Here is a 23588-nt window from a genome sequence, read left to right on the forward strand (position 1 = left end):
GATAGTATGTGTGAAAGGAGAGAGTTAAGAGGGTTCCTTCTCAGGAGTTCTCAGAGTATGTGTTTAATGGTGCAAATGATCTGCTTTAATTTGGAAATATTTCTGTCTATAGGCAAGGAAAAATAAAGGAAACTGCTTAGAAGAATCTCAGCAGGTCTTTCTTAATTTCTGGAACCTGGTAGTTGTTTCTAAATTAAAATAGGGACAAAATACCAGATGAAGTGCTTACATAAAACTAATTAAGACTCTCCCTGCAAATTATGTAGTTCGGACAGAAATAGTAAAGAATACAATGCTGCCCCATCTTCTAGTTTAGAGAAACATTTAAAAAATGCTTTAAAACACGCACGTGCACACACACAAACTGGATTATCCCAATTGCTGTTTAATGAATTACTGAAGTCGCTTGTTCCTAAACAGCTAACCAAATTGCCTTCCTTGGTCTTCCACCCATCTCTCAAGAAAGGTGGCACTCATTTTCTGCTAAAGAGGGTTGTAAATGGATTGGTTTCCATAGTTACATATACAAAGAGAATGAAAACAGCGATACAAAACACGGCAATCTTTATCCTTATTGGCATAGGTCCTTCAGCTGGTTTCTCACATGTTTTCTGTGGTATGTTTTCAGGACATTTCTTAAGGGGAGGAGGAGTCTCTCTTAATGTTCTTCTTCGAGAACTAAAAACACAAAAGGCAGTATATTAGCTGATTATACTTCTGAAATCCAAAAAGAAAAAATGCTAATATATTTCTGTATGCAGTGTCTGACTAGGACAGTATTTGTCTAACCTGGAAAACAAGCATATTAGAGAACTCCAACTGCTGCAAATCAGAACATGTTTATGAAAGGATACAAATAACTAATATTTCAGTAATTCACAATAGGTTGAAAATTAACGTAATAGCACATAATAACACAAAGAAACTGGAGCCGCAGAATTTTAATGAGGTTTGTATATAACAGGTACAAGTTAGTGACAGGAACTCCTATACAACAACAAAAATTCATGCAAAGTGACAGTCTTTGGTTCTATTTTTAATAGCATTTACGGCCTTTTATCTAGCAATCTTTTTGTTAAGCTAATTGCTGAAGCATTGAATATCTCAACTAGCCTATAGGTATATTTGCCTTTTTCTCATTAGAAAGTCATTTCCACTATCTTACTCATTTTTAGTTTAAAATATTATAAATTCACTCCTCGGAGCTTTTCTTAACACTCTTTAATTCACATGGAAGCTTGTAATCATCAACTAGCCAGATTGTTTTTAATATTTTCAACTTTTCAGAGCAACTAACTACAGTTGATTTCTATGGAAATCATGTTCTGTTTCAGTAAAATAGGTTTGGGGGGATTACCTAATAATCACCAGATTTTCCTTCATTATGACTTTTTGCATATTGTGTTTGGATGGGTTGCTTAATGAGCACTATTCTTTCTTCATTGTGGCTGAAGACACTTTGAAAGGTATTGAAGAACCTCTTGGGCTTTCTTCACTGACAAGATAATTATCAAGAACTTTACCTAGTTCCTACGGTGCTTGCATCAGGATGACCATAATCAATGTGCAGTTTTTCACTTTTCTGAAAAAGAATGATGGGTTTATAAAATACATAAAATACACATTCTTTTTCTTGTAAACTAAAGGAGCTATCTTCTTTGAGGGATTTGACAATTCCTTCAACACAATTTAAGGACAATAAAAACCTAAACTATAAAAAATCATACAATAAAATCTATAGCCAAGGTAGCATTTAGCGAGAACACTTAGACTTATATAGTGCTTTGTAGTGCTTTCCAGCCCTCTCTAAGCAGTTTTACAGAGTCAGCATATTGCCCCCAACAATCTGGGTCCTCCTTTTACCCATCTCAAAGGATGGAAGGCTGAGTCAACCTTGAGCCTGGTGAGATTCGATCTGCCAAACCGCTGGCAGCTGGTGATCAGCAGAAGTAGCCATGTAGTTCTGCACTCTAACTACTCTGACTGCATCACCATGGCTCTATGCAGGTATTCTTACATAGATCAACCGTACTCAGTATAGATTCTACTTCACTTCCAGGTTCTCATGACGGATGGCAAAACCATATTTTCAGACTCTTACAAAAATACAGCAGGATTGGGGCCAATCTGATCTTTCAGTATATAATCCATATCTCTCCTGACTATTTTGGGAGAGTGGGGGGATTATGATAATTCTTGTCCTGGAAACAGTTCTCTTTACTGAGAGAGACATGTTTTCACTGACCTTGAAAGAAATAAGGATTCACTTTCTCCTCAAAAAGCCACCCTTTGATCCAATAATTCTGGAGAATTATCATACTTTTATTTTTTAGAAAAGACTGTTGAGACTCATACATTTACCACTACCAGTTTGCATTACAGCAACGTGCTTCATATGGGGCAGCCTTTAAAGATCACTCAGAAATTGCAATGAGTACAAAACATAACAAGCAACATACCAGCAAATCAAAGTCACCATAATTAAGCAATACTTGTTCTTGGGTTGCTGCAATGCTAGTCAATAGGTTTCTGGGTGCAATTCAAAATCCTTCTGTTAACCTATAAAGGATTCCTTCTGTGAAAGTCTGGCTAGCACCCCCATTGTTTCCTTTGGGAAACTATTTAAGACGATTCTAGAGGCATCTGAGGAATGAATAGTCAACATAGTATTTTACTGCCTTTGTATTAGAGTGGAATGGAGAATGGAATGGAATGGAGAATGGAATGGAATGGAGAATGGAATGGGAATGGGAATGGGAATAGGAATGGGACGGGACGGGACTAGACAGGATGAGACAGGACGGAATAGAACAGAATGGAATGGAACAGAACCAAACAGAACAGAACAATAGTTTTATTGACCAAGTGTGATAGGATACCCAAGGAATTTGTCTCTAGTGCAAAAGCTCTCAATGTACATGCAAACAACAAAATAACATATTCATAAGATACCAATAGGAGAAGGATAATAGTAATACAGCCATGTACATACTACATGGTAAACATCCTTAGATATTAAGATAGAAGTTTATGGTATTCATCTTGGTTTTATTAATTATTTTTAATGTTTGGTTTTTATGATGTCAAGCAGTCTTGTTCTGTGTCTGGCACCACAATTTTTTTTTAAAAATACACATGTGCAGTACTTTGAGGGATTGCCCAAAATTACTCAATCTTTTTGTCCTCTATTTTATTAATCATGTGCCAGGAAGCACATGATTCATAGGAAAGTGAAGTAATTTGCAAAAAAACGACAAAAAGTAAGAGAAAATCAAAGCTTATTGCGGGAGCTAACTGCTTAATAAGTTATCCTTAAATATATAATCATCTTTTTTTTGTTAAAAGCATGTCCAACATAACAAAGGCAATAAATATGTATTCTAAAAATGATTTGAAGCCCAGTTCTAAGTACTGCAGCAATACTAAACCATCATTGGGAAGATTCATTTACAACAGAGCTTATTCAGTGAATCACTCTCACTGCCCAAATTACCAAAATGGATTATTATTGTCAGATGAATGAAAGGAAAGTTCCTTAGCTGCCAGGGATAAGGCAAAATATATATCCAGTTAATAAACTGCAGTCCTTGATTAAGCGCCACTATTCCAACTGACATATTCACTATAGTTTTCAAATCGGATGTTGCTCCCTAGGAGGAAATATATTGCTTTCATCTTAAGCAAGGGCCTATCTCTTGCTCACTAGCTAAGGTTTGTCCTTAGATGTAGATTCAGAGCTAAATCTTGTCTCTTTCCTGGATGCAATTTTTTTCTTCCTATTCTTGAGTACCTTGTTCTCAGTATACTGTTTCATCTTATTGAACTCTCTAAATTCTAGCTTGAGCTTTGAAATACATACTTGCCTATCCTCAAATAGCATAATAGAAATGCCAATCCTGATTAACACAAGCCTCATCCCTCAAGCATGAAAAGAAAACAAACAATGAAGTGAAGGTCTCAAGGAGACTGCCTAGAATATCTGAATGGCTGATGAAAGACAATTACTAGAAGAGCTGCTATTGTTATCTTTTCAACCTTGGCAAGATGCCTGGACTTCAACTCCCAGAATTCCCCAGCCAGCATAATAAGAGTTGTTCTGCTTTTGGATCTAACTGTAGTTACAGAACTGACTGCGGCTTCGCCATTGTGTGTACCAACTTTTCAACCAATTTAGTATTAATATACAACAATCCATAATAAGACTGTACTACAAAGACATCATAAATCTTCAAAAATATCTCCTCCAAAAGATACTATACTAACACTAAGCATGCCACACATTTCCCTGAGATAGAAAAAGAAATCCATAAAAGAGCAGGCAAAGTCTTTAGATACAACCACAGTGTTTCACCTTTTGGAGGGAGTGGATTGGAATTAATCATTCAGGGTTTTGTCTTTTATCATTATCCATGGTCACAAAAGCCAATAGAGAAAAATGTGTTAAAAATAATTTCTGCCTAATATTTCAGAGATTATCAGATACATTCAGAAGGATGACTTTTATTTCATATTTTAAAGCATTCAAGTTAAAATGCTTTTCAAACAAAGCCATTCTTATTCCTTATGATCTAAAATCTCTTGTGCCAATAAAGCCTTCAGCAATGCTACTATTTTTATCCTCTCCATACAAGAAGAAATAAGAAGTCAGGAGGGACAACAATGAAGCACTTAAAGTGATGTTATAGAATAACTAAAAAGGTTATCTCCCTGTGGCTTACTCTGTTTTAAACACATTTAAGGCCTCTAGAATATTATTAATTCCTTGTTAACGAAAGGAGTTCAATACAATAAATGGGTTCAACACAGAGGAAAATCAGGGACCTATGACTATTTTGGATGGTTTGTAAAGTTTTCTCAGCTATGTCATTCCTATAAGCTTAAAAAAGAGTTTAGGTTTTAAGAGGGTTTCCAAAACTTGTTAGCACATGGTTTCTCGGTCTTGTGAAAATTGATTGTAAAAAAAAAAAAAAAATTGATTGTTGATTGTCATCTTCAATTTGTAATCCTCTTCTGTTTTCTCCACATTTCTATAACTTTCCCCACAAGCGAGATGGAAACACTACAAAATGCTTCTTGACAAGTAGCATTAAGAGCCTTCTTTCTTGAAGCACCTTTAGAGCACCTTTGTAAGACTCACCTTTATGGTAAAGTGTATGAAACATTTGTGAGTAGCAATGAAAAAGAAAAAAAGCAGGGATTTTTCCTTATCCATTTGGAAAATAAACACTGTCAAGACTGGTGTGTAGACCTGGATCTGAGCAGCTTATTGCCATATAGTGTGTTTCTGGAAACTGGGAATGGAAAAAAGGTGCAGTCATTCAGCCCCAAGCATTCCTGCACCCCCTAATCCAGAATATCTTCTATTGCTTTGCAAGCCTAGACAGTACTTTAAGGACACTTTCGATGGAGAAAGAATAGTGAACCTCCCATCTGAAAGTAGCCCAGATTATATGTAAATAAAAAAGAAGTACTTTAATGATGCTTTCTCAGCGCTGACAATATTTTAGTCCAAAATCTTCAATTTGAGGGAGCTACATTTGGCTATATGCCAAGTCAAGTGTGATCAAATCAGATGGATAGTACCCTTAACTTCTTTTGACCTGAATTTTACATTCCGGCTGATGGAGGTTTTTTTTTAGTTTTGGTCTAGTTGAGTTCAAAGAAAGTTCTAACAACTGGACCATTTTCAAGAGAAACGTATCATTTCACCTGTTTAGAGCTATGTGCTATTCCCCTAAATAATATTTTTTAATGTTTTGTTCCAAAATTCTACCTTAACAAATTATAAGCTTAATAAAAAATAGTTTGTGTTTCACATAGTGTTGAAAAGGTACCTTTTGTTTGCTTGCCTCAGGGCTGTTGCCAACTTTTTTCCTTAATCCTTGTGACCGATGTGGTGTCATTTTGCTTTCTGGTAATATCTCTTGGAGCTGTTAATAGACAAGTTGTTAGTAATGAAGAAATATATCGACAGGGCGTAAACATGACACTTTCACGGCAAATATCTATCATCTCTGATCAAATTTCAGAAATATTGGGAGTACAACTGCAGGTCAATTTAAAATTTACCTGCTTTTAAAAACACTGGGGCCTGATTTTTCAAACACTGGGGTTTAATTTTTCAATTTGAAGGAAATAAAGGGGCTTTAGCAGATGCAAAGGCACTCATACAGGATCTGTAAGCAAATCTTTAAATCAAACATATATTTTCCTGGGATCATGTTGCTGCCTTCACCACTACAGTGGAAGGCAGCTGTACCTGCTTTAAGTAGTTGCTGCTTTAAGTAGCAACCCTTGCTGTTTTAAATAGTTGCCAACAAGTGCAATGTAAGTGCCCTATACTCGCAAAAAGCCTTTTCCTCTTTGACCCTGAAGCATTGCAGAGGATTTTTCTGAGACTTTAAATGAATATTATGGACCATCTCATAAAATCACTGCCATTCTACATATAGCCAGCTTGTTTTTGTTTCATTGTTTTCAGTTGGTTTGGTTATCTTCCAAATAAAGTACAAGCCACCCACTTTTTCCCATCCCAAAATGCATTCAGAATCTACTTTGTTTCCTTTGGCACTACTGGAAATATAATTCTACTTAAGAATGCCAGTTTGTTTTAAATATATTACTCGCTTCTCATTCTTTGGGGCAGGAGGGGGGGAATGACACAGATGCAAAGGTATGTAACAGAAGCCATATTACATCTTTGGGAACCTGATCAAGCAGTTACAGTACTTACTTCTGCTACTATTTTAGCTAAACTATGCTCAGAATCAGGCGACAAGAGTTTCTTCTGGCGTTCTGTTATTTCATCTAAAGGTGCTTTCTAAGGTGGAAGAGAAAGCATAACTGAGGTTGCAAAAAGGTAAGACTCATATAAGGTACATACTGTTGGGATAGTACAAGCTCTGAAATGTGAGCAGCAGGCTATAAAAATCCTGTTTTTCACATGGTGATAACTACTAACTGTAGCTAGTACAACTACACATACAAGGGTTCTATGCTTACCCACACCACAATTCAAAAAGTATATTTAGTGATACAACCCCAAAGAAGGATGCCGTAGGAGCATGTTTTGAGAGATGGACCATGCTCTGCCTCCTTCATTCCCCACTTATTTAGACACAGGAGTAATTCTGGGAAGATGAAACATTTTTCTGTATCGGCTATAAAGGAGGTGTTTTAAAAAGTGATCTACAACGTTCACTTCAAAAGCATCCATTACAGATAAATAGCTTCTTTTTATGGCATCTAGGAGATACAGTTTGGACTCTTGTGCACCAAGACATTTGATTGACTGAAGTCACAAGAATGAATTGTTAAAGTTCAACACTTTTGCCACAGCCTGCATTGGTTTGGATTCTGATAGGTACAATGCAATGGCTGAAAACATGGAAAAATGAAACCAGATAGCAGCCATTTAATGCTCAAGAAAGACGATTCTCTGGCGTAGGTTATTTTCCTGAAGCGATCCCTATCATTGTTAAGAAGGAGTTTATCTGCCAGTTAATAGCACAGAGCAAAACAATCTTTTGGTCCCAAAGATCACATGCAGAGCTAATTGTTGGAGTAGAAATTATATGCACAAACATTCAGGTTCTCCCGGCTGGATGGATAAGAATGGAGACTCCCTTTCCTTAGCAAAAAGACTTCATTTATTTTCTAATCTCGAGAAAATTGGGGCTTATTTATTTAATGTATATTCCGCCCATCTCATTGTCAAGAGACTCTGGGAGACATTAACTAGACATTAAATAAGCAGAAATTAAAGAAGTTAAAATAATAACCCTGGATAAAAATCCACTGAATGCATAAAATGCATAAAATCAGAATACTATGGGGTAGAGATGAGATCTTCTATTTAATCTGTTAAAGACCTCTCCATCAAGGCCCCAGGCCAGTTGGCAGAGCCAGGTTTTGAAGCTCTTACAGAAAGTCAGGAAGGTGGGGATGGATTTTGGCTTGAAGGGAACGATGTTCCAGAGAAGGGGTGTCCAACCTTGGCAACTTTAAGCCTGGGGGACTTCAACTCCCAGGATTTCCCAACCAGCAAAGCTGGGAATTCTGGAAATTGAAGTCCGCCAGGCTTAAAGTTGTCAAGGTTGGAGACCCCTGTTCCAGAGGCTGGTAGCCATGCAGAAAAACCTCTTCTCCTGGACGCTGCCTGCAGGAATTCCTAGATCAGTGGGATCCACAGTATGTCCTTTCTACCAGAATGAGAGGTCCAATCCCATTGGAGTGAGACAGTTTCTGAGATAACCTGGACTCATGCTATAAAGGTCTTTGAATTGGACCAGAGGTGGTTGCTACCAGTTTGCACCAGTTCGGTAGTAAAAATTGAGACTGAATCGCCGAACCGGTAGGGACAGCACGCTTGCCATGCCCCTGAACCAGTTTCCCAGTCACTGTGGCATGGGTTGTTGGTTTTTTTTGACATTTTTAATGTTCTGCGCATGCGGAGACCTATTTACATGCCACTGTGCACGCGGACAAATCGTGCATGCACCAAACCGGCAGTAACGCTGGCAGAAACCCACCCCTGGATTGGACCCAGAAGCAGACTGGCAGTTTCTGCAACAGCTGCAGTTGCATTCTGGGTGAGCAGTAGCAACTGTAGGTGGAGAGAAGAAATGCAAAGGATCTATGGAAAGGATCCATGGGGAAAGAAGAAAGTTAAAGCATCTTCCCCACAGTTACCCAGGGAAACAGAAGGACCAAAACAATATTCCCACAATCCAGCTCATTTGTTGATCAGTTGGAATGATGTCAGCCCTTTAAGGTAGACCAGGTCAAGAAGCAGACATCACAGTAGTTTCCAGAATGCTACAGTACTGCTGTAGAGCAGTGGTTTTAAATCTTGGCAACTTTAAGATAGGTGGACTTCAATTCCCAGAATATTCCCAGTACTGGCTAAGGAATTCTGGGAGTTGAAGTCCACATAACTTAAAGTTGCCAAAGTTGTGAAACACTGGTCTAGGTAGATGTCCCATGTGCTGGGGCATTACAATTTATGCTGAGGCAGCTCAGTACTGCATCCTCAGTGTGGTCTGTTGCAACCCACCCAGACTAGGGTCATTTGTTTGGAAAGTAAACCCCAAGCATGGAGGTGGAGAAGGAAGAGAAAGATGAAAAGAATTTGAAAGCAAACCATTTTTTTCACCTCATGAACTATCTGGAGTACTCCTAAAAGAGTACCCCCTTATTAATTTATAACACCACAGAGGACTTTATGGAAATCCTCAGGGACCAGTTAAACCATTCAGTTGTCTGGAAACAGTACAGCACTATGAAAATCGTCTGGGGATGAGTTTGCAAAACCACTGAACCTAGAGCTAGAATCAGAAGGAAAAAGGAAAAGGTCTATTGGGACTAGAACAAGATACTGAGAAGACTGTGGATCTATCAACATTTAACAGACATGATTAGCATTTCTAAAAACAGAGCATAAAATGATGCAACAGAAGATAGTTATGCCTGGGTTTTTTTCTAATTTCTTTAATATATATGTGGAGTCTTTCCATTTTTCTAGTAATAATTCCTTCTGAATTATCTTATAAAATTGGCTCATTCTTTAATACCCGAATACTGCTCCAATTCTCCTGAGGCCCTAATGTATTAACAGAATCCACTGAAATACTTTCTAATTATGTGAATGGAGTAATTGCTTCACTTGTCAGGAGTCTGGCACAATGTACATCAGTTTATATTCACCTGTAATTGCCTTGCATTTATCTATAGACACAAGATTTCCATAATTGGTGTAACTTACATTATCAGAACTACAGGCACATTCTGCTGCTACTCTGAAGTTGCTGTTCTGAAGAACGGCTTCTGCAGCTGGTCCTAGGGTAGAATAAGCAATTCTCCCATTACCCATTTCAGAAGCAGTAGCTATTTCTTCCGCTTCTTCAATGTGGCCATGAGAAAGCCAGCAGCTTGGTTTACTGTCATTACATCTAAAACCGATTAATATTAGCTGGGATTCATTTGCATAAGTTTGGATCATTATTCACAGTTATATGTGAAAGAAAGCCATTAATTTTGACATTTCATGAAATAGACTACTCCAGACACAGTGAGAATTGGACAGTTCTCCCAACGTTTCTTCAAATATTATCTGTATAATTAATTCTGCCCAGCAACTGGACCGTGCATTTCTATGAAAAGAGCTTCCAGCTGAAATATAAGATTATAGGGTTTTGCATGGTGATTTGTTTTTTATTTTGTTCTAATAAACAAGTTTCTGGAATGTGAACAAAGCAATGTCGATAAGCATACTACTTATGCATCAGACATAAATTGTTTGTTGTACAAAATAATTTTCTCGGTATATTCTCTGAAATCAATGGGCCTTAAATTACCTTACTCCAGACATGAATAAAGCCAATTAATGTTAATTTTATCTGTTGATAATAGCAAAGACTAAGTAATAATTATATTCATACACAGAAAGAGCAACATTCCATTCAGCGAATGATTATTAGGCATTACCTTTTGCTCCAACATTTTCCCTTTCACAATCAACCTTTTGGCTCTTCTCTCCAGCTGCTGCTCCTGGGCATTGCTTCATCAATTGCTGAAGCTTGTTTTCATAAACGATTCTTGTGGAAGCTAAAACAAATAGACCAACCTGATTCTTTGATTTGATTTTTTTTCTTCTATTCCATATTATATATGGAATGCACATTTTAAATATTCAGAAAACATAGAGGGCATCTCATGCTTCTTCTCTGGAAGCTCAAGGCAGTATATATGTGAGGCCTTATTTTATTACTACAACCCTATGAGATAAGTTGGGATGAAAAAGAATGCCTATCTTAAAACTGCCTACTGTGCTATTCCATGACTGACTGGGAATTTGAAACTGAATCTCTGCAGGCCAAGTCCAACATCTTAAACATTATAGTATATCTGCTGTCTTAAGCATTATTCAAATACTTGAAGAACATTACCATGTCCCCACCATGGTTTTCTCTTCTGTAGGCTAAATAACCATCAACTTCAAATATTCACTGGACTTGTTTCACTATATCTGATGACATGTATTGAGTTAATCCAATTTATCTATAATAAGCTTATAAAAGGTCTGTCAAAAGCTAATGTCAACTTTAAGATGCTACTCACATCTATCTCCATTAATTCATGTGCCTCTCCAGCAATTATGCAATTTGTTTTTATTCAAATTCAGAAACTATACAAAAAATGAGAAACAATCTTTTTGATACTTCTATATTCATTTTGAATTATATTCCTCTCTTTGAAGTGTTTCCTGTGTAATGTCATGTGGAAACTCAATAAGCATTCATTCTACCTTCAGCTAATTCATTCATCATAAAAATGCTTAAAAATATTAATGGAAGAACAGAATCCTTTTGATTGAAGACCAGAAAAAGTACTACCATATTTTAAAAAAACTAAGGAATTTAGTAAATGCTTATCATTGCGGAATGCCTAGTTTGGAGGTACAAAGCCTTATTTTTAACTAAAAGTACGTTAAACAACATTCATGATTTGAAAAATTTGAAGCAAAGTATGCAGAAGCATAGCCAGATCCCACAAGATAGAACAGAATATATACCTGAATATAAACTAAGGTACATACACATTCTGCTTTTGTTGTTGTGTAATATAGTTTAAAAAAAAAGAAGGAATGTCAAACAGCTGCATTTCTATCCCCTTATCAAAATGAGCTTGCCTCAAAGCTTGATGTGTTTCAAGAACTATTTCTTGCAAATTAAGCAATGGTGGTAGTGGTGGGCAAATGCTAGTAGAAATACCAACTCTTGGTTATAGGGAGTAGTAAGTAGTGAATCAGCTTTCTTTTATATCTCCCAAAATCATCATGCATTGATACAGTGGTGGGATTCAAACATTTTTACCACATGTTCTGTGGGCGTGGCTTGGTGGACATGGCAGGGGAAGGATACTGTAAAATCTCCATTCCCACCCCACTCTAGGGGAAGGTTGCTGCAAAATCCCTATTTCCTCCTGATCAGCTGGGTCTCGGGAGACAGAGAATTAATGGGGGCGGGGCCAGTCAGAGGTGGTATTTACCAGTTCTCCAAAATATTCAAAATTTCCACTACCAGCTCTCCAGAACTAGCCAGAAGTCGCTGAATACCACCTCTGATCTGATACATACGTAATATTGGTCCAGGGTTAACTCCATATGAGCAAAGCTGCTTCCATAGTTCAGCGTCAGTCAGACTTTTAACATCAACTTCTTCTTTCACACTTAGTCCTTGTATGTTTTGTTCCTTGCTTTTTATATGTACATCTACAGTAACATTCTCCATGTCTCCTAGTAGTGGGCCTACGAAAGAAAGCATAATGCTGGTTAAGAATTTTTCTTTCAATTATTAAATATTTATTAATTGCTTTTGTATTTAATAAACACATATTACTTAACTAATGCATCTGGATTCCTGCCTATTTTGAAATGATTTTAAAATGATGTATCAGTATTATCAAATGAACACTGTCACAATGTTGATCAGAATAACTTAGAATAAGAGAGTTGGAAGGGACCTTGTAGGTCATCTAATCCAACCCCCTGCAGGAGACTCTATACCATTTCTTATAAGTGGCTGTCCAGTCTCTTCTTCAAAGCCTCCAGTGATGAAGCATCCACAACTTCTGAAGGCAAGCTGTTCCATTCGTTAATTGTTCTGTCAGAAAATTTCTCCTTATTTCTACCTTAAATCTCTCAGTTTCCATCCATTATTCTTTGACTGGCTTTTGGTGCTTTGGAAAATAGGTTGTCCCCCTCTTCGTGACAGCCCCTCAAATATTGGAACGCTTCTATTATATCACCTCTAGTCCTTCACTAGATTATCCAGGCCCAATTCTTCATATATTTTAGTCTCCTGGCCCCTAATCATTTTTGTTACTCTTCTCTGCACTCTTTCTAGAGTCTCAACATCTTTTTTATAGTGTGGTGACCAAAACTGGATGCAGCATTCTAGGTGTGGCCTTACTAAGGCTTTATAGAGCAGGGCTAATACCACGCATGATCTTGATTCAATCCCTCTGTTAAATGCAACCTAGGATTTGCTTTGGCTTTTTTGTTTGCTGCCACACGCTGCTGGTTCATATTTAATTGATTGTCCATTAGGACTCCAAGATCCCTCTCAGTTACTGCTATTAAGCCACATTTTACTTAATCAGTACATGTACTTTTGGTTTTTCTTGCCTAAGTGTAAGAATTTACTTTTCTCTGTGTTGAATTTCATTTTGTCAGCTCTGTCAACTTTCATAAAAACACAGACATCAAATAAAGTGGCATATTTCACCGGCAATGAAAAAAAGGGAGGGGGAACCCCAGTTCTAAAGAAAAAGATACAGTATGCAAGTTACATGGAAGTATAATATACCTGACAGTTGGATGTGACGCATTGCTATCAAAATCAATAATCGCATCTCACCTTTTCTTTTTCACGCATAACATTTTCTGAAACACCCCCAGGTATATCAATCACACCTTTGAAAGGGAGACCCCTATCAGTTGCAAGTCAGATGTCCTGGGTTCAGTCTTCCATGCATCCCCCCCCCCAAGAAACTGGTGATCTATGAGAGGAGGGGGTAAAAAAACAGGTATACGATAGACAGACATTCACTGTGTCGGCTTATATCACCTTGCACTCCTTTGATTGTGGTGCCAAAATTTGATAGTTTTTTTTTCTGAGGAAATGTTAGAGAACGATGTTTTAAATGCTGGAAACTCACAATATTATTTAATATGAAATGTAATACTGTTTTTGTTTACTGATTTTAAAAACAATTTTCATTGTTTTTATCTGGCTCCATTTGGCAAAAACGTGAATAGTGTAAAGAAATACACGCTGCAGTGGAAGCCTAACATGGAAACCTATAAGTCTATAAGTCTCATATGGAAGTCAGATGTTGCCATGGGTAATAGCCAGAGAAATGCTCAGCTGTGTTAATTCAATATATATCCAACAGCGCTAAACAGTTTTGCAAAAATGTACATAAACTATTAAGAACCAACAATTTTGTTTCAGTGGGAAACAAAAGTGCATTTATTGACCCCCCCCCCATTTATACTCAATATTGCTTTAAGATTATTTAAAATGCATGAATGCTTGGAGGGCATCCCCAAGACAATGGGTACTCAGATTAAGGCGCCCATGATTTGCTGGACTATTTCCAGCAGCATTTTTAGCAGACCATTGGATTAATTTCCAGTTTTCTCTGCTTTGTTATAGTGACAACTGAAGGATTTATTGGGGTGAAGGTAGACTCCCCAACCTATCCCTATATCCTCTAAGGTGGGAACTGCTTTGAACTGCTCAGGGTCATTGGGTTTCATTTTATTAATAATCATTAAGATAGACTGTTGTTTAATTTTCTTACCCACCCCACCTGTTATACTGTTAATGGTGTTCTTCAGAACTACCCTAATCACAATAGATTTTTTTCATTGTGCTCCTGGAGATCATTCACCAAACTACTATAATCTTTCAAAATACTTATAAACGGCCTTCAACAACTTCAAGTGTGCACGTATCTCTCTTTCCTGCTCTCTTTTATTAAGATTTCACTTCCTTTGTCCTCCTTTTGAAGAGTGGCAACTGTACCTTCTTTGTTTATTTTTCCTTCGAGGATTTCCCGTTTGATCTTCTATGTTCCATGATTTCTATTACATTCATCGTGCTTTATCGGGACAATGAACCGCACCCCACCCCCCCGTGACCCCCACACCTTTATTACGTATATCTTGACTTCAGTCCTTCCCACGTGTTAGCGTTCCTCCCCTTGTTGCAATCCACAAACAACCCGTGGGACCGCTTTAAAGAGAACCCACGAGCACCAGGAAGAGAAAAGTGATATCGCCTGTACTTAGGGTAAAACAAATCCTTCTTTTGGGAAGGGATGCCATGACCCCGACGTGATTCGAACACGCAGCCTTCTGATCTGGAGTCAGACGCGCTACCGTTGCGCCACGAGGTCTTGCGGCTCAAGTTGGAAGCAAACATCCAAGAGACTGATCGGCTCGCCGGGTTCAGATTTTTTTTTGTTTCCTTTCCCTGCACGCATGCGCATGCGTTCTTCTATATTTAAATACGTCTATCAAAGATCCTTTGTGTTCCCTTTATTTCTATCACTGAATTCACTCTGTGAAAAGGTAAAGCAGTTTCACTTCGCTTCATCCCTTCTGACGGTACAGAAACAATCCCTGAACGTGCCACCCACCCCCAACCCTAAGTCCGTTGTCGGACACCACCCAGTCAATCAACCGGCAGGCCACGCCTCCCGCAGAAAAAAAAGATGAGGTAAGAGAAGTAATAGCGGACGTTACCATTTGCCCTTGCACAATGGGGTGGGGGTGGGGAGACATTATTTTTGTTTTTATTCAGGATCCCTAGAAGTTTAGAGAAGCGCGCTGTGCTGTGGTTTTCTTCGAAAAGGGGACTATAAACAATAAAGATGCATTCCTTGAGGACATCGTAGCTACTTGCTCTATCGTAGCAAGGCAGGCACCCTCTCTCCACCCCCTCCAAATTCTTCAGGTATAAACTCGACCACCAGTTTTGCTGTCTGGGGAATTCTGGGAGTTGAAGTCCGCCAGGCTTAAAGTTGTCAAGATTGGAGAGCCCTGTAATAGATAATACCAGTCCTTGTGGACTACATCTTGAACTGTAATTCTGTGGCATGCTTTTGACAAAGAAGGCTCCATTACTTTCATCTTAACTCATCTCACAGGATTGTTGTTGTGGGGAAACAGGAGGAAGGAGTATTAGATAAGTTTGCTGCCTCGGAGATGTTTATAAAATAGTAAAGATGGGATATATTAAAAAAGAAAAAAGAAATAAATCTGTGATTTATAGATTGTGGAATTTTAGGTTGCATCTACCCCAGCTAGAAGAATACGGATTAATGGGAATTTGAATCTATCTGGAAATAGATTTGATCATCTGTCATCAAATCATTGTCAACTCTTAGGAACCACATAGATATAAGATTTTCGCTCTTCATCAGAAAAAGAGTTAACTTTTATATTGCTTACCACAAAAAATGCCTTGGTGGCTATGTGTGCACTAAATATACTGGAGCATAACATGCTGTCATATCCCACACATGAATTCCTGTTCATATTTTCTGATAAGCATATTAGTTCATTATTAAGCTATGCCTTCATTTCAAAGTATATGTGGGGATGTAGGTGTGTGTGTAGGTGTGTGTGTGTGCCACAGCCATTTTGCAAGATCTTTTATATAGATTTAAGCACTTTCTTTGTCTTAGTTTCTCAAAACATACCATCTCTCTCCCTCTCCCCCTCCCCCTCCCCCTCCCCCTCTCCCTCTCTCTCTCTCCCTCTCCCTCTCCCCCCTCTCTCTCTCATTAATTCACATTTAACTATTTATTCCTCTTATTTTCTGTATTTCATTCCTCTGTCTCCCAGTATCATCAACGGAAGGGGCTATGAATGTTGATCACCACTACCCATCATGGCATTAATCAGCAATTTTTTTTATTAATTTAAAAAAGGGGAACTTTGTTAACAGCCTTAGCTGAATATATGCTACCTGCACTATTCCTACCTGATGGTAAAAACCTAATAGTTGTCCGTTTTGAAATATTTGAGGTGATATGCCACTAGCACAGCCAAACCTGCCATTTGTCAGCCCAAATTTATTCTGAGCACACGCATACTGTTCTATGCATGTTAGAATTTTTAATCTGAAAATTGCATTGCTAATCTTTGCTGTTGTCCACATTCCACCAACTAGGAGGTACATGCAAAATGCTATTATATTCAAGATACCTCTCCATATTAAGCACATCATTTTAATGTAAGGAAGGTCTAAGCTCAAAAGCTGCAAAAGATCCTATAGAATAATGGCAATGCTACATGAGCCTACTTTGGTTTATTACAGTTCAATAAATGCAGACTAGATGCTTCCCTCCAGTTTTACAATCTTCATTAAGCAAGAGCATACTGAAGAGAGGGGAAGAAAGATGAAAACTTCTACATAAATCTTGTAATTTGTGCTCCTTCCTTTTCATACCATAGGATTGTTACTCTCAATGACCCTGTTAAAAGAATAATATAGTTTTATTTGGTTGTTTGTTTTGATATGATGAGTCCTTTGGGAGGATTGTCATTTTGAAAGGAAAGATGTAAATGTAATAAAACAAAAGGATGCAGCCTTCTCCCTGTCTGCTGCTTCCAGATATTCTGAACTAATTTCTAAACAGCAAAGAGGCGTCTTCCTAGCAGTTTCCATAGATGTAGGGGCTGCTTTTTGGATCAACAAATGCCATTTTACACAATCAAATATAGCAATCAGGGACAACAAGATGATCTTAATGCCCATGTCAGTTGTATTCTACCACCTTTGCCTTGGTCTTCTATGCAGGCATTTGCCGCCAGGGTTAAAACAGTAGGCAATGGAAACAATAGTGTGTGTGGCTGCTTGTAGGATGTGACAATACCACTGAAAGCATTCTTCCTGCTTTTACTCTCTTATTGGTGTAATGGCCATCTGCTACCAGACTATGTCATTGCTGATGTGGTCAAGAAGGGACTCGCTTAATGATCAATGGAACACATGCAACACCATGGCATGTAGAAGGATATAAAAGGGTCATCCACTACCAAATTGCTACTCATGAAATACAATAGCCAGTAGCATAGGTAAAACTTGTAACATGAGCCAAGGCACATGCACATTTATTTGGGCTTCAAATAAATTCTGCTAATTTAAGTAGAGATTGTATTGAAGCAATAAAGCATCTTCTGTCATCTTAAAGATTAATAGTTCTTGCAGTAGAACTTTTCAGGAACTAAAGTTAATGTTATCAGATATCAGCTACTGGAGAAACTGTAAACAAGTAGTTTCCACTTAATCACAATTGGAAGTTTGATTATTAAGCAAATCACCACATGACTTAACTCAGTTGTATGGCCGTTTTATAAGGGTCATAAAGTGAGTCACTGCAATCCTTAAAACAAATGGCAGATGTTAAGCAAATCCCATGGTCAATAAATGAATTCAGCATATCCAACAGAAAATGGAAAATGGCAAAACACAACACAAATCACAGTCCCGTGACAGTGGGAGGCAGCCCAATGTTGGACAATGGCCAGAAGAGCTTTTTCCAAGGCTGTTGTAAACTTGAAATATTAATGTTGGAAGTGCTCAATGACCAGTCATTAAGCAGGACTACCTGTAATTTTGTAGTCATAGGAATCCATATGTATTCATTGTGCCTCTGAACAAAATGAATAGCAATGTCATCTTCAGTGGGTATGTGAATGTGTGTGTTTATTTGAGAGGCATCCAGGAACACACTCTGCTACAAACACCTTCACTTCTTCATCATTATCACCAGTCCCCAAACTCAGAGGGAGAACTCAATCTGTACTTCAGTCCTTGGGGCATTGTTGTAAGAGCAATAGGAATTCACTCTACAGGTATTAACCAGTATGTGCCAAATGAAATGCCTGCTATATTTCTTTCTCAGCAAAGCTCACACCTTCTTAATTTCAGAGAAACTTGAAATCCTGCCACTTTTATTTTTGCCTTTGTGTTGGTCATCTCTAACATGGATCAAGAAATGTCAAAGAGAATTTCATTCAGGGAATGTAACAAGTTTCCAAATGCGCGTGCGTGCGCATGCACACACACATACACACACACACACACACACAGAGAGATAGACAAACACACAAAGAGCTGATTTCCTTGCAAAGAAGAAAAGCCCTGCAGATGGCACTGTCTGGTCCTTTTTTCCTTGCCGGATCTGACTTCCAACTATTCCAGGCACTGAGGAATGCAAAAAGAGACTAGCTAATCATGCCTTTCATATGTCTGAACTAAGCCTGTGAAAATAGTTATTTTTAAATTGAGGGCGGTTTGCTGATCCCAAAATAAATAGAGCTATTTTGACTATTAAAAGATTAGATAAATCATTGTGTTGTTCTTTGTCCATTGTGGTTAATAAAGATTTCAACACCTCTAATTATATTAAAACTAAATGGGATATATCTGAAGATGACTGGTCAGCCATTTTGGCAGGGAATGTCCTGGCACATTTTGGGAAAACGTGTAGACACTGTGGTATTGCACTGATAGCTCTAGACTTGTGTAACACATGCTTATGTTGTGCTTCTGCAGTGTAGCTTACTTTATCAACTTGACATCCCTTATGGATGAGGCCCCACCTGGTAGAGTGATTTTGCACCAGAATTTCTCAGTAGGGCGTAACTTGTAGAATACAGAATTTTATTTAACAAATTTTATTTGTTACATTGCCACAAAACTCTCCTTGGGGCAACTCTGGGCAGCTTACAACTTTAAAAGTTAAATATAAATATTTCCATAGAGAATAACAGAGTTGGAAGGGACTTTGGAGGTTTTCTAGTCCAATGTTCTTTTCAACCAGGAGACTTTATACCATTCTGGACAAATGGCTGTCCAATTACTTCTGAAAAAGCTCCAGTGATGGAGCATCCACAATTTCTGCAGGCAAGCCACTCCATCGATTAATTGTTCTCACTGACAGGAATTTTTTCCTTAATTCTAAGTTGGATCTCTCTTTGATAAGCTTCCCTATGTTACTTGTCTTGCCCTCAGGTGATCTGGAGTTGACCCCTTCCTCTCTGTGACAACCCCTCAAACATTGGAAGACTGTAATTATGTCACTCCTAATCCTTTTCTTTGTTAGACTAGACCCGTGATGGCAAACCTAGGGCACGCATGCCAGAGGTAGCACACAGAGCCCTCTCCGTGGGCATGCACGTTGTCACCAGTTGTTCTTCTGGTTTCCGGCACACACATGTGCACTGGTCAGTTGGTCTTCATGCATGTCAGAGCACCGGAAACCCGAAGACTAGCTGTTTTTGTGTGCACCGGCCAGCTGGTCTTTGGATTCCTGGAATTCCAGTTTGGCCACTCAGTGCCAAAAAGGTTCACCATCACTGGACTACACATTACCAGTTCCTGCAACTGTTCATTGTACAAGTTAACCTCCAGTCTCATATTACATAGTCTCTATGTCAAGTAACTTCACTGAAGTCTGTAATGTATCTTTGTAACATTTATTCTTCCGTCTAGGTATAAAAAGGAGCTGCTTAGGTGTATGCTTGTCCAGCATACAGATGCCCAACCTGGACTGGTTGTACATTTGGTCTAGAGAGAACTTTGGTATTTGGGTATTTTATCTAGCGATCCGATGCCTAGCATTCTTTGAAAACCAGGATGAAAATGGTTAGGCTGTCTTGCATGTCTTTGACACACAGCTCACGTTTCACAGGCATACAGAAGGGTACTAAGTACTATAGCTCTGTAGAGACAGGCCCACCTCCAGAGGAGTGACCAGATAGTTTACCGGAACTCATGCAAGGTTTTTTTCTGTAATGGAGAGCAGTGAGATTCCTCAGTGGTTGTCACATACTTGACAATTGCCCTTCCTCTGGTAGATGTATATTATGGATGCATCTTTAATTTCCTAAGGATGGATCCTTGCTTAACCTGGTGGGTTTCTCTATAAATACATGTGTACTGACTTTGTATATCTTTTGTGGTAAGATGCCTGCCCTTGGGCTTTGCCATTGGGGACTGGCTGACAGCTTCCATGACTTCAGCTGCAACTGAGGGTTATCCATGGTGTTTATGTTTACCTGAGAAATGCTGTTGACCAACTGCATCATTAATAGCTGAGGGTTGGCTGAGGACAGCTTCCAAGAGTACCAATGATCTCTGCAGGATCTGAGCCTTCTCTATAATGAGAATTATATCATTACTCAGGAGGGGGGAAGTTCCCAAGAGACCGAACTCCAAACAGTGTAAAGGGCTCCGTAAACCTCTTCACATCATTTATATCAGCATAAAACTGTTCACATTGTTTCTATCAGCATATCCCTATATTTGGCATTCAGATAAGCAGCTTGCATTTTAAAATAATTTTAAATGAATTCAATTTATTTTGGACGATCCTATGATATGACTATATTTTGGATGCTCCTATAAGTACTGGAAAAGGTGTTTTTCTTGGCAGCTAATGATGTCTTTCTGACAGATACAATGGAGATAATGTTTTACAGCAAGCAAATTAACACGTTGACTGTTAAAAGAATAGATTAATTACACCACGTATGAAAGCAGTATCACACATAGTACACTGATTAAATATTTAAATCATGAGGTTTTCGTAGCCTGAGTTTTAAGGTGGGAGTTAACTCCACATAATTAGATTGTGCTCTATCTACCTGTGTGATTCTGTTAGATAGTACCTACCCAGGATTGCTCCTGATATTGAAAGAAAAAGAAACGTATCAAGGATTAATCTTTTTTCAACTTTTTTTTAAAAAGTATTGAGATTTTGGAAGGGAGAAGTGTATGAAAATGCATGATGTATTTAACCTTATTGTGCGATACCTTTAGAGATATGCCAAAGAGGACTTGCTCATTCACAGACTGACTTCCTGCTGGTGACCATGAATATACAGTAAAAGGCAGCTTGATAAGAATATTTTCTGCCCTACTCACTATTTCTGCAAGGTAAGTTCTCTATCAGCCTAGCTTCCCTTTGCCTTTGAAGGGGATACAGGTGCAGGTGGGGACCTCACCTCTCACCAAAGAAACATTGGACTGAAATTAAAATATTTTAATTTCCAACTATGCTTAAATGGTTTTTATAGCCCAGAGATTTTCTTTGAAATTAAGATCATATAATTAGAGGCTAGAGCTTTTCTTCGCAACATGTTGGCTTGCTATTTATTTGTTTGTTTTCAAATTAGATGTTTGTTTTCAAATTAGATGTCAAAAAGAGGTCAGGTGGAGCAGAAACTGTTAGGCATCAACGGAATGGTGTTTGGGCCTACAAGTGTTTGTCTACAGCTTGTAGACCCTAATACCTCTGAAATCATTGCCATTTCAGTGAATTTCACATTCAGGTCCACATTTAACTATTGCCATTATAAAAGTTCATTTTCCAGTTTATTTCTCACTGTTATTATGAAGAGATTTTATGTCATGTTGATAATCACTAAACCACCAGATTTCTGAGAGAATTTCAAATCACTCGGATACATCCTGACAGGTTTGGTGGTTAATAGACCCCTACACAAACCTATTAGTCTATTAAGATTATTTGGGGAGATTTTTTTACAATTCATCACATGACAGTGAATCACAGCCTTTTTTCATTTTTCTCTTTACTATGCAGGAATCCATAATGTGCTGTTTCTAGTATTTGTTTAACATCTATCTCTTTTCTCAGTTTTTTTCCCTTGCATAAAGAGGGGGTGTTTTTTTAATTAGTATTAATTAATTTAAAATTTAGTATTAATAATTACTATTATTTATAGGAATTATTTCAGTGATAAGTAGCTTAAGAAAGGTGTTTAAATAGTAAAATAGTACAAATAGTGTAGAATTTTAATAAGAGAGCAATAGCTTCCCTACAACCAGCACAGGTTAGCTGAAGCAATCTAGCCAAGTGTTTCTCAGCCTCAGCAATTTAAGATGGATGGATTTCAACTCTCATAATGCTGGGGAATTCTGGGAGTTAAAGCTCACACATTGTAAAGCTGCTGAGGCTGACAAACATCTAGATTGCTATGGCTTTAGAATATCTCAGACAGAGTTCTACATGATTAAAAAAAATTATATAATGACATACATACATAAGACACATACACACAATTTGATGGCTAAGGGGAGATATTAAATATTCAAGTCATGAAGTATGCATAATCATCTCTAAGAATGGGCATAATCTGTATACTATTTGTAACTCTGCAAAAGCATTTCTGACTGTCTCCATTACCTGAATATTTATATTTAGAGCTAAGACTAGCAACTTACTCAAACGGTAAATATAAATAATTTGTGGTGGGAATGTAATCCATTTAATCTTTTACAATTACTATCACATAGACAACATACTTGTCTATTTAGCTATTTACCATGAATAACAATCTTTGGGTTTTTAAGTCATTTCTGTTCTTAAAGTTGTGCAAACAGGTCCAAAAATTTATTCAAAAGCATGACCATGATCTTACTAGTGCTGTGTTGTTTTCTTTACATAGAATATTATTAAAGAAAGTGAACAACTGAGTTATCCCACAGTGATCTAATTTGCCTTTCATTTTAATTATCCTTCTACATTCTATTTCTGATTGTACCCAGCAAGCATTATTTTCATGTTCCTATCACTTCTTTATGCCTTTATGCCTTTGTTCAAGCTTAGGAGCCAATATTTCAGTTCATCAGTTTCAGCAATAAAAAGAGGGGGAAAAGAACAGCACCAAGGAGGCAGATACAATTTGTGAACTGAGAAGAGATGTAATAATAAAGTTTGTTTATTGCAGCAATTACCATATCTGCTCTCCTAAGCATGCTTTCACAGTTAGAGCAAGAAAGTGTTTATTTCAAGAGCATAGATTTTAGAACATAGAGGGGAAAAAAGTCACGTCAAGCAATTTAGCTGCTTCCAAAACAAGCACCAAGGAGATAAGGGAATTAATCAGCAAGAAGACCAATCAATAGGCAACCATTTCAGTGAAAGATGCAAACATGATAAGCATCTATAATTTATAATGCAACCTTGTAAGACACCTTGTT

The 23588-nt window shown here is 37.8% G+C and overlaps 1 protein-coding gene and 1 non-coding gene across 2 annotated transcripts; both read right to left on the reverse strand.

Moving 5' to 3' along the window:
• Positions 1 to 366: 366 nt before the first annotated feature.
• LEMD1 (LEM domain containing 1) lies at positions 367 to 14675 on the reverse strand. Its single transcript, XM_032217222.1, has 8 exons — positions 14592 to 14675; positions 12137 to 12307; positions 10486 to 10605; positions 9764 to 9837; positions 6734 to 6820; positions 5835 to 5930; positions 1524 to 1582; positions 367 to 678 (listed from the first exon to the last, which is right to left on the reverse strand). The coding sequence occupies exons 2-8, from the start codon at positions 12288 to 12290 to the stop codon at positions 474 to 476; spliced, it is 795 nt and encodes a 264-aa protein (XP_032073113.1). The 5' UTR covers positions 12291 to 12307; positions 14592 to 14675; the 3' UTR covers positions 367 to 473.
• A 217-nt stretch (positions 14676 to 14892) lies between these two features.
• Positions 14893 to 14964, reverse strand: TRNAW-CCA. Its single transcript has one exon. It is a non-coding gene; the product is annotated as a tRNA-Trp (tRNA).
• Positions 14965 to 23588: the final 8624 nt, after the last annotated feature.

Source organism: Thamnophis elegans, chromosome 5 (assembly GCF_009769535.1).
Source record: "Thamnophis elegans isolate rThaEle1 chromosome 5, rThaEle1.pri, whole genome shotgun sequence".
Classification (NCBI taxonomy): Eukaryota; Metazoa; Chordata; class Lepidosauria; order Squamata; family Colubridae; genus Thamnophis; species Thamnophis elegans.

What these genes read in the sequence shown, in the direction of transcription:
- LEMD1 (XM_032217222.1), bottom strand. Translation starts at nt 12,290, where the DNA reads ATGGAGAATGTTACTGTAGATGTACATATAAAAAGCAAGGAACAAAAC. An exon ending in TAGCTAAAATAGTAGCAGAA is followed by an intron (nt 5,931 to 6,733) that starts GTAAGTACTGTA and finishes GTCTATTAACAG; the next exon opens with CTCCAAGAGATATTACCAGA. An exon ending in GCAAGCACCGTAGGAACTAG is followed by an intron (nt 679 to 1,523) that starts GTAAAGTTCTTG and finishes TTGTGTTTTTAG; the next exon opens with TTCTCGAAGAAGAACATTAA.